Source organism: Pezoporus occidentalis, unplaced genomic scaffold (genome assembly GCF_034315485.1).
Source record: "Pezoporus occidentalis ecotype Australia unplaced genomic scaffold, CSIRO_AGI_Poc_V1 ctg204, whole genome shotgun sequence".
Classification (NCBI taxonomy): Eukaryota; Metazoa; Chordata; class Aves; order Psittaciformes; family Psittacidae; genus Pezoporus; species Pezoporus occidentalis.
Window position 1 is genome coordinate 642,823 of NW_026913900.1, and position 15,046 is coordinate 657,868.

General features: G+C 38.0%; 1 protein-coding gene across 2 annotated transcripts in view; it reads left to right on the forward strand.

Annotated features, from left to right (window-relative positions):
• Nucleotides 1-15,046, forward strand: part of OGDHL (oxoglutarate dehydrogenase L) — a 48,167-nt gene that overhangs the window by 16,828 nt on the left and 16,293 nt on the right. The window contains exons 6-16 of one of the 2 annotated variants that reach the window (XM_062618838.1): nt 1,621-1,767; nt 2,345-2,435; nt 2,935-3,114; nt 3,494-3,622; nt 3,997-4,176; nt 4,442-4,594; nt 4,981-5,083; nt 5,672-5,800; nt 6,848-6,998; nt 9,498-9,625; nt 11,015-11,174. In XM_062618838.1, the coding sequence (XP_062474822.1) occupies nt 1,621-1,767; nt 2,345-2,435; nt 2,935-3,114; nt 3,494-3,622; nt 3,997-4,176; nt 4,442-4,594; nt 4,981-5,083; nt 5,672-5,800; nt 6,848-6,998; nt 9,498-9,625; nt 11,015-11,025 (1,402 nt within the window). In that variant the 3' untranslated portion in view covers nt 11,026-11,174. Of the gene's footprint in view, nt 1-1,620; nt 1,768-2,344; nt 2,436-2,934; nt 3,115-3,493; nt 3,623-3,996; nt 4,177-4,441; nt 4,595-4,980; nt 5,084-5,671; nt 5,801-6,847; nt 6,999-9,497; nt 9,626-11,014; nt 11,175-15,046 lie in introns of those variants that run through there. The other variant, XM_062618837.1, reaches the window with a different exon arrangement.

A 15,046-nucleotide genomic window follows, 5' to 3' on the forward strand; every position in this document is an offset into this window, starting at 1 on the left:
CTGTGGAAAGACGTGGGGTTTCTAGAAGCCTGAAGGAGCCAAACATTCATCTTCTGCCAAATTTCTGGTTGTGCTCTTGAGATTTGTAGCTTTGTAAAGCAGATAGTAATAATTTTGCTCAAGAATACCATTTTCAAAAATGTTAATTCCAAGTACTACATAGTTCAGTACTCCAAACTGAATTTTAAAGTCAGATTTCTCATCCTTTGTTCTCTGTATGTTCTCATCCTGTTCACTGTATGTTATTGAACAAAGGGTCATTTTTAACTATTCCTCCTGTAGAAGTACTCTCTGTATATCTTTGAGCTACTGTGTGTATGCATTAGTAAACAATGTGTCGTAGTTTAAGCCCAGCCACTTAACTCAATCCCACCCAGCTGCCTGCTCACCCCTGTCCCTTTTCCCCTCCCCAGGTGGGATGGGGAGGAGAGCAGAAAGAATGTAAACCCCACAGATGCGACTGTGAAACAGTGTAGTTCTGTAATAGTGGCAGTTTGCCTCAAATAATGAACTTTCTGCTTGTCCAGTACTGGCTTGCTGCAGCAGTAAGGAGGAAAACAGTGTGTACACCACTTTGATTTGTCATGTGGGACTTGCTGTTCACATGGGACTTCACTTGCAGTTTGTATAAACTGGCATAGCCCATCAAACTTCCCTGAGGAATTCTGATAGCATAACTCAGCTGAGGGTCTGGCTTGTTGCTTGGATGGTTGAATTGTAAGGGTATATTGATGGGCGAGGTAAGGAAAGTCTTTCAGCAGCTCTTCATTTCACTGCTTTTAGGACTTCAATCTAAAGAGGTAAATGTCAGCATTCTAAGTGAGGAATAGGGCAAGTATTAATGGATTATGGCAGTGTTATGAGTTGAAGCATTGCACAGATGACTTAACCAATACAGTTATTTTCATGAAGATGTATTTTCTTTGCCTTTCGTATCCCCAAGCTTTACAACATATAATCCTTTCAATGTCTGTTAAAAAGTACTTTTTAAACGCTCACATTGCCTCTGGTCCAAATGCATTAAAGAATGAAAGAACATAGAGCTGTCTGGGATTGACATCTTTCTCCAGCTGAAGCTGAGGCAGAAATACCAGTGTCCTAGCTCTTTCTGGCACATTACCAACTGTTACATCACATGGTCTGAGAGGAGCCCTGCTGTTGAATAGGCCCTGTGAAGTAGGTGTGCTTTCTACTGTGGTTTTCTACAAGCATTTAATTATTACTTCCAGAAAATGCAGGCTCTGTTCTGTTTTCTTTAGTCCATAGAAGAGACTTCTTTGCATCACTCAGCCTTCCCAGTTGGCAGTATATGTTTTGTGTACATAGGAAGAAGCAGAGTTTAACTTGGGAAGTGAATTTTGTCTGAAGTGGAGACTCATCCTCCTGTCTGAATTGTTTCAAGGTCCCAGCAAGATTGCTTAATTTTCTCATATGTCTCCTCTCTACACGTGGCTTGCTTCCATAGGCCTAAAAGCATGTGTATTCACATATGTTTTAAAACAGTGTAATGTAATTTGCTAAAGGATGTTTTAACAACAAATAAGATTTTGTTACATCAGCTTAATATAAACACTGTTTCTTGTTTTGGTTATGTTTTGTTTTGTTTTCTTTTTGGCAAAGATTTGAAGACTTCCTTGCTCGCAAGTGGTCTTCCGAAAAGAGATTTGGTTTGGAAGGATGTGAAGTAATGATTCCTGCACTTAAGACCATCATTGACAAATCCAGTGAAATGGGAATTGAATATGTTATAATGGGGATGCCTCATAGGTAATGTTGATGGATACCTCCCGGTACCTCCCAGCAGATGAGTCTTAAAACAAGTTTTGAGTTCTAGAAGTTTATTAAGGAACTTGATATTAAGAGCATCTAGTGTAGCAAGAGTTGGACGTAGCAAGTAATGGAAACACAGAACCATAACAAATACCTGTCAGTGAGGGCTACAGGCTTCAAAGGGTAAATGCTAGCAAAACTCTCTTCAGTGTTCTTTGAAGCTGCAAGCAAATGGGGCAGCAGCAATGGTATCTATCCCATTGCATAGAGTCTAGAACTGAGATGGCTTGGCAAGATAGTATCAAACTTACTTTTGCAGTCTGCCTTTAATTAATTATTAATGTCATTATATTAAGACTGTTAGATAGCTACAAAATTCATCGCGCCTACTTGGGTAAACAAGGAGGAGCTTTGCAATGGGAAGAAGGGTAGAATGAAGGGTTTCAGGTTCAAAAGTTCAAAGTGAACTTCTTGTGAATTGCTGACAGGATGGCTTGCTGATTTTATAAGCTCCATTCTGCTCACTCTATTATTACCATTTTTGAGGCATAACTGTGTTTGGAATTTTTTTTAGAGGTAGACTGAATGTGTTGGCTAATGTAATCCGAAAAGAGCTGGAGCAGATCTTCTGTCAGTTTGATCCTAAACTTGAAGCAGCTGATGAGGTAAGACGCTTCTCCAATAGATCTGTGTAGAGAGGTCAACATTCAAGGTAGTGTTATAGTCATTTTGCTCATGTTTATTATGAAAAGAGCATTGTCAGCTGCTGAAATGCATGTCATCTTTTGTAGTTTGAGCAATATGATTTGGCAAAGTTTCTTAACAAATTTAAAGACTGTACTGTACCTCTAATACGCAGAAGGTATCTCAGGAATGATTATGGATAGTTAAGTTCCAGGTCATTTGTCTGAGTTTGTAATCCCTAAGCATATTTCTTTGTGTTATATAAATGAAAGGAGGGTTGATATTTTGTAAATATTTATCTGAAAATAAAATAGGTGCAATGCTCCAGTTTGAAATTATGGTGTCATGCTCATAGTACATATTGAGGTACAGTTAGCAAGATGCATTTTTCAGACTGAAAGCACAACTTTTTGGTGTAGTCAAGAGGATCCAACTGATATAAATGGCATTTCTGAATTGTGACTATGTTTTGTATGTTAGGGTTCTGGGGATGTAAAATATCATCTGGGAATGTACCATGAGAGGATCAACAGAGCAACAAACAAGAAAATCACTCTGTCCCTGATGGCTAACCCTTCTCACTTGGAAGCAGTTGATCCCGTTGTGCAAGGGAAAACAAAAGCTGAACAGTTTTATCGGGGAGATACAGCAGGGAAGAAGGTAAATATTGTTTAATGTAGTAACACTTATTGATAGCTTTTCATTTTTTTTAATAAGAATAGCTTATGAGTAGTTTTGTATCACGGAGTCTTTCTCTTTTCCTCTTACACAAAAGGGATATATCACCTGTTGAACTAGATAAGGTTTTTGACATGCTACCTCAAGGGTAACTTCAGGAAGTAGGCTTAAACTTTCTTTCATTTGTGAACTAAGCAAAGACAGCAGAATGATGAGAATTCTCTGGTTTATTATAAAAAGACAGTTCTATTTTATAAGCATTACAGAAATATGGAGCAAAAAAATCCTGCTGAGAGGATTAAATTGCAGTTTTGCTTTCTAATATATGTGTGTGGATATGTATGTATAATTCTTCCTTTAGGTTATGTCCATATTATTGCATGGGGATGCTGCCTTTGCAGGACAAGGAGTGGTTTATGAGACATTTCATCTTAGTGACCTGCCATCTTATACCACGAATGGCACTATTCACGTTGTGGTCAACAACCAGGTAACAAGTAGAGCATTTTCCAATCAGTTTGTTTTCTGAATAGTTGCTAGTGTATTTGGTTTTATTTTTGTTTTCATTAGTTGGGTGCATTGTCCCCTCTGTTCATTAGAATGGTTAGGATGTTTCTGAAAATTATCATAGTATCTAGCAACTCTTACTGAATAATATTTTATTACCTATATTTATTTCATTCCATTTGTGAATTAAGTGTTTGTTTTGTTTGTTTTTAAGGAAACAAAATGTAGCTAGCTAGCCAAAATGAAAAGCTGATACTACTGCTGTATAAATGACTATTAAATGAAAATCTTAAATATTTTAAACAAAGTAGGGGGTGATGCCCAACTTATTTTAATGGAAGTTTCTGGAATTTTTAGATTGGCTTCACCACAGATCCCCGTATGGCCCGTTCATCTCCATATCCTACTGATGTTGCTCGTGTGGTCAATGCTCCCATTTTTCATGTGAATGCTGATGACCCTGAAGCAGTAATGTATGTGTGCAGTGTAGCTGCAGAATGGCGAAACACATTCAATAAAGATGTGGTGGTTGACTTGGTAGGTCTTGGTTTTTTTCATTCTGTGTATTATGTACTACTCTCTTGTTTTTATGTGGGTTAGAAGACCCAGTAAAGAAACATACTTTGATTTTAATGGCCTTTAGTTTCTTTATTTAAACAAAGCAAAACAGTAATAGGTCCACAAGAATCCATAATTGTTTTTATACCTCCTAAAACCTCCTAAAATCTCTGTAAAACTATTAAATGGAAAGATTGCATTTTACATTTCTTCCTACTGACAGAAACAATCTTTCCCGTTGTAGGTTTGCTACCGTAGGAGGGGGCACAATGAAATGGATGAACCGATGTTCACCCAGCCTCTAATGTACAAGCAGATTCATAAGCAGGTGCCAGTGCTGAAGAAGTATGCTGACAAACTGATTGCAGATGGGACTGTAACACTCCAGGAGTTTGAGGTACATATTGGCAGAGTTAAAGCAAACTTAAGAAACTGTCAGTAGGAAGACATGAATGGCATTGTATAATGTTTGCTTAAATGTGACTGTCAGCTATGTTTGATACTTCAGTTCTGTCTCATTCTAGAGTAATACTTACAAATTCAGCTCTTGGTACTCTCCTTTGTAGCACTTGTTTAATAAACTAAATAATTTATTTAGAGTAATGTGGGTAAGCATGTCTCTAGAAGGCAATTTGATCCTAGATAAAATTGAATTGTTTGCATAATTGTGATTTTCTTCAGAAGTTAAATAACTGGGCGTTTTATACTGAGTGATAGGTCTCATCTGTGAGATACAAAGGTGTTACGTTTATCTGTTTTAAAATGAGAGTTTTTGTTTTACAGGAAGAAATTGCAAAGTATGATAGAATATGTGAAGAAGCATATACTAGATCTAAAGATAATAAGATCCTACATATCAAGCACTGGCTCGATTCACCTTGGCCTGGTGAGGAGCGTCCTTTCACTTATCCTAGTGTTAATATTGTTGTGCTTTTATTTTAAGTCCATATTCTAGGACTCTTAAATTCTTTTTATCAGACAGTGTTCCTTTAAAACAGAATATGTGACCTTTGTTTTGCCCCTGTTAATAGTAAATAAAACATTCTGCCAGATCAGCTTGGAAGAGATGCTTTTGTTAAAAACTATGGAAAGTAAGGTGTGACTTTGAAAAAGATATCTTTTCAGTTTAGTAGAGAAGTGTTTTTCCTGTAATATTAATAGTGTCTCTGCCTTCAGAGATTATTTTTTTTTGAGGGATTGAAGTGCCATATGCCTTTTATTGGCTGCCTCTGCCCACATAGTTGGACTTCACAGGGAGTAAAGACAGAAACAAAGAAAATCATTGTGTACCTGTAAGATTAAGTTCTGTTGTCATATAATCAAAACGATCCTGTCTCCCAGTGAAAGGTGAAGAACTAGGTTTAGATTGCTGCTTAGAATGTCTTAAGAGTTGTGAGTTTTTAAATTAGTTGTAGATAGTGTAGGTATATCTTGATCAGTCCTTGAACATCTCACTACATTTTTTTACTTCCAGGATTCTTTAATGTGGATGGAGAACCCAAGAGTATGTCTTGTCCTCCAACTGGCATTTCAGAAGACCTGCTGACTCATATTGGCAATGTAGCGAGTTCAGTGCCAGTCAAAGACTTCAAAATACATGCAGGTCAGCTATATTCTTCATTTCTCCTGGTGGCTGGGTTTCTTGCTCAGATTTTATATTTCTGCTGCTGGGTCGTTTTCTAAAGAGGAAAATGCCTGTGACTTTTATTTTAACTCTTCCATCCTATGGGCAAGGAGAATGTGACAGTTAACATCCTGCTGCTTATTCTCAGCATAATGTTCTTTCAGTATCAGGCCACTTCTGGTCCTTACCTCATTTTAATGAGATTTTCCTCTGAGGGTGGTAAAAGTCTCTTTATAATGTTAACACCTCCTTTCATTCTTCAAGTCCTTGTGGAAAATGCTGCCTCTATGCAGCAGGTTTGTGGACTTACTGGAAAGTAAGGCACCCATCTCAGGAAGCACTATTAATGTGTTTTTTTTAACGCTAAAACCAGTGGTAATATGAGGTGCACCTATGACACTTTTCTTGTAGTTAGATAACTTTCTATGTGGGAATATATCTAACTTGTGTTTTGTCTTACCAAGTTATAAAACCTTCACTGTAAGAAAACAGCTGTTGTTTGCCAACTGAAAAGCTGTTGGCAGCTGCTACAAATTTCCCATTTATATGGTATTCGTAGTATTGATCAATCCATCCTGTTTCACTTTGCAGCATCTCCAGAAGTCCAGTAAGACAAATGCCAAGGAAAAATGAGAGTGAGAAAGAGAGAAGAAAAAAAAAAAATCATGAACCCAATAGCCGATATTTTCAGTCTCTTATAAAACAGTACTTGGTGTTAGAGGTGTGAAAATAAATCTTTAGGAAGAAGTATTTCACCATGAGTCTTTTTTTATTGTCCTCAGTAGTTTCTGACACAGCCAGTCTTATTTTCTTCTTCTAAACCAAGGTATGAACATTATGCAACGCTTTGCCTAGGAAACAAGTTATTTTACTTTGCTAGCACCTTAATTCTAGAAGAACAACTTGTCGACCCTATTAGGATCTATGTTTGAGTTAGCCAGTGGGGAAGGAGGATGGTGAATATAATATGAATATAAAAGACCTCTCAAGTAAGTCCATTGATTTTTGATATTTATTCCTATATAGGACTCTCTCGGATTTTGAGAGCCCGCTTGGAAATGACCAAGAACAGGGTAGTTGACTGGGCCTTAGCAGAATACATGGCTTTTGGCTCTTTTCTAAAAGAAGGAATCCACGTCCGACTAAGCGGACAGGATGTGGAGAGGGGTACTTTTAGGTGAGTACAATGATAACTGTTAAATGCTGTCCCATACTTAAAGAAACACCTTGGCATTTTTCAAACAGTATGGTGATCTGTGGGGAGGGGCAAGTTGGGGCTGTTCAGCATCAGTCTGAATGTTCTGCATTCTGGCACTCAGGAGTAATCGAATCTCCTGTGTCTCTGTATGCAGCATTTTAAAGAATTGTATTTAAAGCAGAGCAAATGTTCTTAGATATTTTCTTCCTTTTTTTGCTGAAAAAGAGAAATATGTATTTTTTCTTTCTGCTTTTTAACTAAAAATTCAGCTGCAATTCATCCAATTGCTGAGAAGTAAAAGAAGGGTATTTGTTGATGCAGATCATGTAGTCTTTTAAATACCATTCCAGTGGTGGCTACCTGAAGCTTGGGTATCCTGTGAGCAAACATGTTGATAATTGGCAAGCCTTTTTAAAGTGAAATAAGGTCCTTTGTACTGAGACTACATATGACTATGGAGCTTGAAGGAATGCAGAATCTGATAATTCGTTAAAGTATATACAGTTCTGCCTTACCTGATTCTCCATGGAGTAACATGTTAACGATGTGTTTAATTGCAGCCTTTGATGTGAAGCTCATTGCTGGGGGTGAATGAACTAGCAGCTGCACTGTGCTTCATTGTGAATGCTTGCAGAAAAGAGAGATAAATTTCAGTGCCTGTCTTCTCTGGAACAGTGCTGTGTTTCTGTGCTGAGGTTCATTTAGTATCCAGTCTTTTGGACATTCTTCTTTTGCTCCTATAAAAAAATGGCATGTTTAACAAAATCCTTTGGACAAGACATGAAAACAAAACTGAAAATCGTGACATTTCCACCCCCTACCCCTCTGATTTCTTATCCTCATTCACTTCAGTACTGTGGTCTTGTAAAGTGGTGATCCTCTCCTAGGAGAGGAACATACATGTTCATTGTTGAGCAGACTACTGACTTGTTTCAGGAGGGAACCTAGTTGTATCTAGCACACACCTATAGACTTGTCATGAGAATAGTATTCTCAGTTCTTTGCTTTGGTGGAAGAGGATTTTCCAGAACAGTCATCCAGGTTTTTCTTGATGTTTAAGATAAAAATAATTGTTATGCTCACAGCAGCATAGGGAAAAAAATAAAAAACTTGTTCAAATAAAAACTTATTCAAGTTGTTGAAGACTAGCTAAGGATTCATGTGCCATCTGGATTTTATTAGTCTTATCAATAGGCAGAAGCTGGATAAAGCTGCAGATAGAACCACTGGGCCCCTTCTCATCTTGGAGACACACTCTGGAGAAGGGAAAGAAAGGGGAAGAGAGAGACTTGATTTTGTACTGATTTGATGTCAGTAAACCTGAGAATTGCACAGCAGCAATTATCTGGCTTGTATGTACATTTCTGGCTGTCTGTCTATGCTCATTGTAATCACCTTTTTCTGGGGAAACACAAAACTTTGTGCTGAAGAAGCTTATCGCCTAGCTAGGCCTTCTATCTTTGGCTGAATGGCAAAAATAACATAATGGTGGCAAAAAGATTTTCTGCTTAACAGCTGTCTAGTATGTCTGTTTTCCCCTTTCTGTCTACTTCCCTCCCTATGCTTTGCTTCAAATATTCTGTGTTTTCCTGGCCTTATATTGTTGACTGCTAAATAAATTTCAGAGCTCTTTTGCTACCATTTGTTTTATAGCAAAGGGAAGCACAAAAAGATTCAGTCACCAGTTCAGTGTTGGCATCTATACAACACACAGTAGTTGTTACCAGTATAATAACTGTCCTTATGTTAGCAGTTGTAAAGCTGGACATATTGGTGTGATTCACTCAGTTAGTCTGCTCAGGGAGTTAATGGATTACAGTAATTACTTCAGTCATCTCTGTTTTGGTAGCATTCCTCTGTGCCTCATTCTAATGTTGATTAATGGTGTTCTATAGAACTGTAAATGGTGCATGTGAATGGAAATAACAGGAAAGAGGATACAACTGCTTCAAGTCTTTGTGCTGAGATTTCATTTGATTACATTTTTGCATAAAAGACAACAGTTTATTTAAGGAAAAGATTAATAGAATTTGCCAGGGAGGTAAAGTGAAACGCTTTTAATAAAAATTTTATTCATCCTTTTGTTTGTTTGTTTGGGTTTTCATTTGGTTTTGTTTGGGTTTTTTGTTTTTTTTTTTGTTTGTTTTTTTTTGTTTTTTTTTACTTTAAATGGTCTGTTCTATAGCAACAACCTCCGTACTCCTTTTCCCCTTCCCCCTAGTTCTTCTAGGGACAAGGTATTTTCAGTTTCCGTGAGTGCTTGAAATCAAGCTTGTATAGTCAAAGTCCCTATAGTGCCGCAATTGTATTTAGACAGGTAACTGTATCACTAGATTTCAGCCAAACCAGGGTTGTGTGTAAAGCAAAGGTAACTATGTTGCTTGCGTGCTTTCTAGGACATAGGGTTGAAGGTTTGTCTTTCAAAATAGGTCTGTTAAAGCCCTAAACTAATAAATTGCTTTCAACAACTATTTGCAGCCATCGTCATCATGTGCTTCATGATCAAGAAGTTGACAAGAGAACGTGTGTTCCCATGAATCATCTCTGGGAGCAGCAGGCCCCCTATACCGTGTGTAACAGCTCCCTTTCTGAATATGGTGTTTTAGGTATGTCTTGGGGTAATTATCTGACAGATCTTAGTAGGTCTTAAACAAGATGTAGGAAATTATGACTGCTAATTAAAAGGAATTTTTTTCAGACCTTGCTTTAATGTGGTTAAGCTTTCTGGGTGCAAAGTTTTACTTTGTTACTTGAGTTTGACAAGTCTAAAACCAAACCTCTCCTGCTTAGTAGCATTTAATAATAAGCAAACTCTGCCTTTGTGGTATTTTGACATTATCATAATAGTCATGTTTTTGATCAGGTGTGAACCAGGAATTACAGAACAGGGGCCTAAAATCCAATCAAAATGCCTAAGCTGATTTCCCTCCACCCCCTGAAAAAAGAAGTTCTATCAGGAGATTCAGTAAATTTACCCTCTTCATTGTACGATTTGTCCCTTATCATCTTCTTACCTTGAATGTTTTTTAAAAAAATCATTGTAGTATAACCTTTAAGCTCAACTTAGGTTTTTTTCTTACAGTTTACTATGGTGGGTCTCTGTTTTAATGTATATTTTATTTTTAACATTTTAGAATAAAATAAAAATTAGAGGGAAAACTTCAGCTAGTGTGTGTGTGTTTGCTCTTGGGTTTTGTTTCTTTGGTTTGTTTGCTTTCTTTAAATTTTTAATGCCTTGCCTGTGGGATCAGCCATATGAATTTGCAGGTTTTTTTTGCAAAACTTTCTGCACTCTTCAAATAACACACCTATTTGTTTAGGCTGCTTAGAACCTGCTTGTACTTCAGAACTGTAAACTGGGAGACTAAAGTAGTTTTTTGGTGGATAAGTTGCAGAATCAGTCCCATTAGTATTCAGTGGGACATAACATAGTAATGAGAGAAGATTAATTTCAGAGAATAACAGCTATACAAGAAGCAGAGCTCAGCAAGAAAGAGAATGGAAAAAAGTTGTAAAGCAGTTATATATGGAAGAGGTATCAAAGCTCTCCCTCTCAGGTTCTGGCATCCCTTAAACAAGCATCTCCCCACATTTTACAATTTTGGGATTCAGCTGAAAGTTTCCGTCTTCTGTGGTTGCTCATGGCAATGCTGGAACATGCACCTAATCCTTTCCCAAAAGGAGAGGAACTGTCAACAGAATCAAGGACACTTTGTAATACAGATATAAAAATCCATGCCAGCTTTATCTGAACTGCTATTCTGAACATGTTAGTTCAAGAAAACAAATACTTGTGATAGCATTACTCATAGTGAATTATATTTTTGGTAGTGGACAGGCATTTTACCTTCAGCCACAGAGAACGGATAACCTCACTGACATGATGAGGGTGGCAAGAGGAATGGGGAGCACAAAACCAATACATCTGATAATTTATCAAAAATGTTATTGTTTCTGTGGATAGATAATGAAATATTTTTTCATATCCATTTCAGAGCTAGTGTGAAGGAAAAGGATGAAGCACTGTAGGAGATGAAGACGGGAATTGATAGCTGCTGTAAAGTTCCAAAAATCTGATTACTTAGTCATTTTTACTTACGCTACATAATACTTATTGCTAATAATATTAAAATTAAAGTGGTATAAAATTGGTAAGCCTTAGTGTGAGCTGAAGAGCTGAGATTCTGAAGGTATTTTTGTTAGCTCTGTGGCAGAATCAGTGTGAGCAGAAGTTTGTCTCTCTATAAGCTAATACAGTAACGTGTAAACTCTTGTTTGCAAGAGAGGATGTGTATAAACACAATAAAAATAATTGGTGTAGCTAAAAAGCAAGAATTTAATTTCAGAGAGTGATTTTTTTTCTTTCTTTGTTTGTTTCCAATTTCCTGTTCTTTCTCATAGTTTGGTCTGGGCTTTCTTAACTTGAGCCAATTTACAGTGTAGCTGCAAATGTAATGGGTGTGTCATAGGTTTCTGGTTTTGGTTTTGTTTTGTTTGGTGGTTGTTTTTTTTAATATTCAAATAACATATCCAAATGTGAAAGTGACGTGTCTGGATGTGGTTGCAGTTTGATTTTATTCCAAAACTTACACATCAGTAGGTCTAGGAATTCTGCTTCAGCATATATGATGACAGGTTCTTCAAAACTAATAATATCAAGATTTTTAGTTGTTAAGAACTTTAAATCCCTTGTGTCTGAACTGTTTTCTAACAGTAAAGGAAATTAAATTTCTAGAAAGAGTTGATGAGATGGATCTTTTTTTCCCCTAGAAATGTCATGTTTCTATGTTGAAGTGATTTTATAATTAAGTTTTCTCTCCTTATCTAGTTTTTATATATCAGGCTTTTTCAACATGTTTACTCTTGTGTATTGTATCTATAGAGAGACAGTGTTGGGATAAGCAGTAGTGCGTGAACATGTGGTATCTCAGTCAAAGAGGAGCTATTAGAATTGTTACCTGTTTGGCCGGTAACATCACCAGGTCTCCTTTTTAGTACGTGGAAGAATAAGTGAGTGCTTACAGGTCAATGAGCTGATTCTTCAGGTGTAGCAAACCCCCCAACACTTTATTTTCTCTAACTGCTATTTCTACTTGTCCTGGTTTCAGCTGTGACACTTATTTTTCTTCCTAGTAGCTGGTACAGTGCTGTGTTTTAGCTTTAGTCTGAGAACAATGCTGATAACATGCTGATGTTTTAGTTGTTGCTAAGTAGCGCTTACCCTGGTCAAGGACTGAAACTTTTCAGTCTCTCATGCTCTGCCAGTGAGGAGGGGGACAAGAACCCAAGAGGAAGCAGAGACAGGACACCTGACCCAAACTAGCCAAAGGGGTATTCCATGCCACAGCACGTCATGCCCAGTGTATAAACTGGGGGGAGTTATCCGGAAGGCCCAGGTTGCTGCGCGGGTTGGGCTGGGTATTGGTCGCCAGGTGGTGAGCAGTTGTTTTGAGAATCACTGCTGTTTACTGAGTTTTCATTACTTCTCTTGTTCTTTCCTATTATTATCATTATTGTTATTGTTGGTATTCTTTCTATTATCACTATATTGTACTTTAGTTATTGGACTGTTCTTACCTCAACTCTTGGGTTTTACATTCTTTTGATTCTCCTCATCCCACCTGGAGGAGGGGAGAAAGGAGAAGTGTGGGTGGCTGCGTGGTGCTGAGTTACTGGCTGGGTTTAGACCACAACCCTACTATATGAGCCTGTTACAAGGAACACTTTGGGATTAGTGGCCTAAAGTGTTTGGTGAGAGTTGAGAAGGTTGTGAGAGGATGTAAATGAAAATGTGTTAAGAATTTAATTTATGACTATGTTAACGTGCAGCACCTCAGAAGCATTTTGGGAATTCCCTTAGTTTCTGTGAATTAGAGCAAAGTAAAAATGGATTGAACAGCCCAGTATGATAAAACTACAGATTATTTTCTGGGCAGGTACATAAACCAAAGGCTGGCATCTCTTCAGAGCTGTGAGCTTTGCACCAAGTTATTGTTGAGCTGGTTAGGAATACCTGGGGTGTAACTGCTCCATTAAAATGATACTCTGGCAAGACTGATTTCACTTCTAAATAAAACTAAGGCAGTCTTGTTAACTTGTAGTTCAAACAGTTGCTTATGTTTTGTACAAAGGAAGCTGTGGAGTGTGTGTACTGGGGCATTAAATCAGAGTATTTAACAACCTCTGATAATTTTATTTGACATCCTACGTCTACTGTTTTTAGTTATATCCAGGTTATCGCAATTTAGTTGTGCATCCACTCATCTAGCTATAAATTTTCCCTTTTGCTGAGTCTGAATGTCTGGTAGTATAAATAACGGCTCTGTGAAGTCATTTAAGCTAAAAAGTTTGTCTTGAGTTCATTTGCTGATTGAGATGAAGGAGAAAATCAAGACTAACTTACAGTGCTCCATGCTACCGGTTTTTTAAATACTTGAAGGAATCTCCAATCTTTCTTTACTGCCTTCAGTGTTGATTGTCCATCATGGTGTGATTCTCTGTCAGGTTCAGTAGGAGTTTTGAGCGGTCTTGGGCTGTAGCATCCAGTACTGGAAACTTCCAGGGAATATGCAGGAAAGATACACTTGGGACTAGTGTGTAGTTCAGCAGATTTCTGAACCATGAGACCTGGAGTACAGCTTTTTCAAGAGGGAAGGTCATGTTTAAAACAGAAAATGAAGGGGGGAGGACAGGTATTGATTTAACCTTTTCTTACAATACAGTTCTAGGATGAAATATGTAGTATTGCTACTCATGCAGAACAACATGTTTTTAAGAATGGGAGTAGCAAATGCAGTTATCTGTCAGAAATTGTGTTGGGAAATATGACAGACTGAAGTAACCAAGGACCAGGTTTTCAATGGCATCTGTATGGAGCTCTAAGAAGGCATCAGCCTTTCTGTGTAATAGGGTCAGCCACCAGATGGGTGTTAACTTCACTTTCTCCTGGGCTGTGTTTGAGTTCGTGAGAGGATGCATGTCCCTGTGCGTGTTCCTGTGCTTAAATTTTCTGTTAAACATAGCAGAAATCTCAATTTGTAACTTTCCTCATTCTGACATTAAGTCCTTGCACTGATAAGCCGTCTATAACCATTAGTTAATGTTCATGCCTTAAGTCACTTTGAAATCATATTGAATTAAGCTGTAGTTTTACTTATGTTAATTGAAAAACTACAGTTCTTACAGCAATCATGAAAAGTGCTGTGGGGGAAAAAACAGCATAATATGCTGCGTAAGCTGCCACTTTGCTTGACAACACCTCTTTCTCTTCCAGAGTGACAAAAAGAACAGTAAGGGAGCACAGCAGGAGCTGGACTAATAGGAGCAAGCATTTCTGCTGCGCCTGTCATCTAGGGACCTTAATGAAGTTCAGCAATTAAAACATTAGTTTTGCAACCTTAGTCAAGTGCTGTGTATTTTTCTTTCCTCTCTCTCCTCAGTTTGGAAGTTTACCAAACTGCTGTGCTGGGTCCTGGTCCACTGTGACCTGGTGTGCTGAGGCCTGGGTAGCTGCCTGGTGTTCAGGAGCTGGCTGGTAGCTCTCCACCACCCTTTGGTGTGCAGATTTTTTACCTGTCATTCTTTGAAAGCTACACCTTGCAGCCTGGTTGTCTTGTTGCTGGATTTCCTCACAGCTTAAGCCTTTCTGTTTCTAGCTGTGTAAGAGTTAATCCTTTAAACTTTGCACAGAATTCTGAAGAAATGTTCAGGTCTTGTCTCTGCAGACAGAATAAAAGTTGGCAAGTCTCTGCTGCAGTTTTTTTAACCCTTTACTCTGGTCTGAGGTTGAGCCTTCATGAGGGGCCTGGGTAGAAACCTGCTCCCGTGATGTTCATGTCCCATCTCTAGAACTGTGGGGTCTTTCTAGCTCAGGTCAGCTTCCCTGATCTTGACTCATCTGGTGCCACAACAGATCCCTTTCAGGAGAAACACCTCACCTTCTCCTGGGTTGTTCACCTCTATCTGTCTAGATGACTTTCAACCTATATATATATACACACACACATACATATATTTAATTTAGCAGT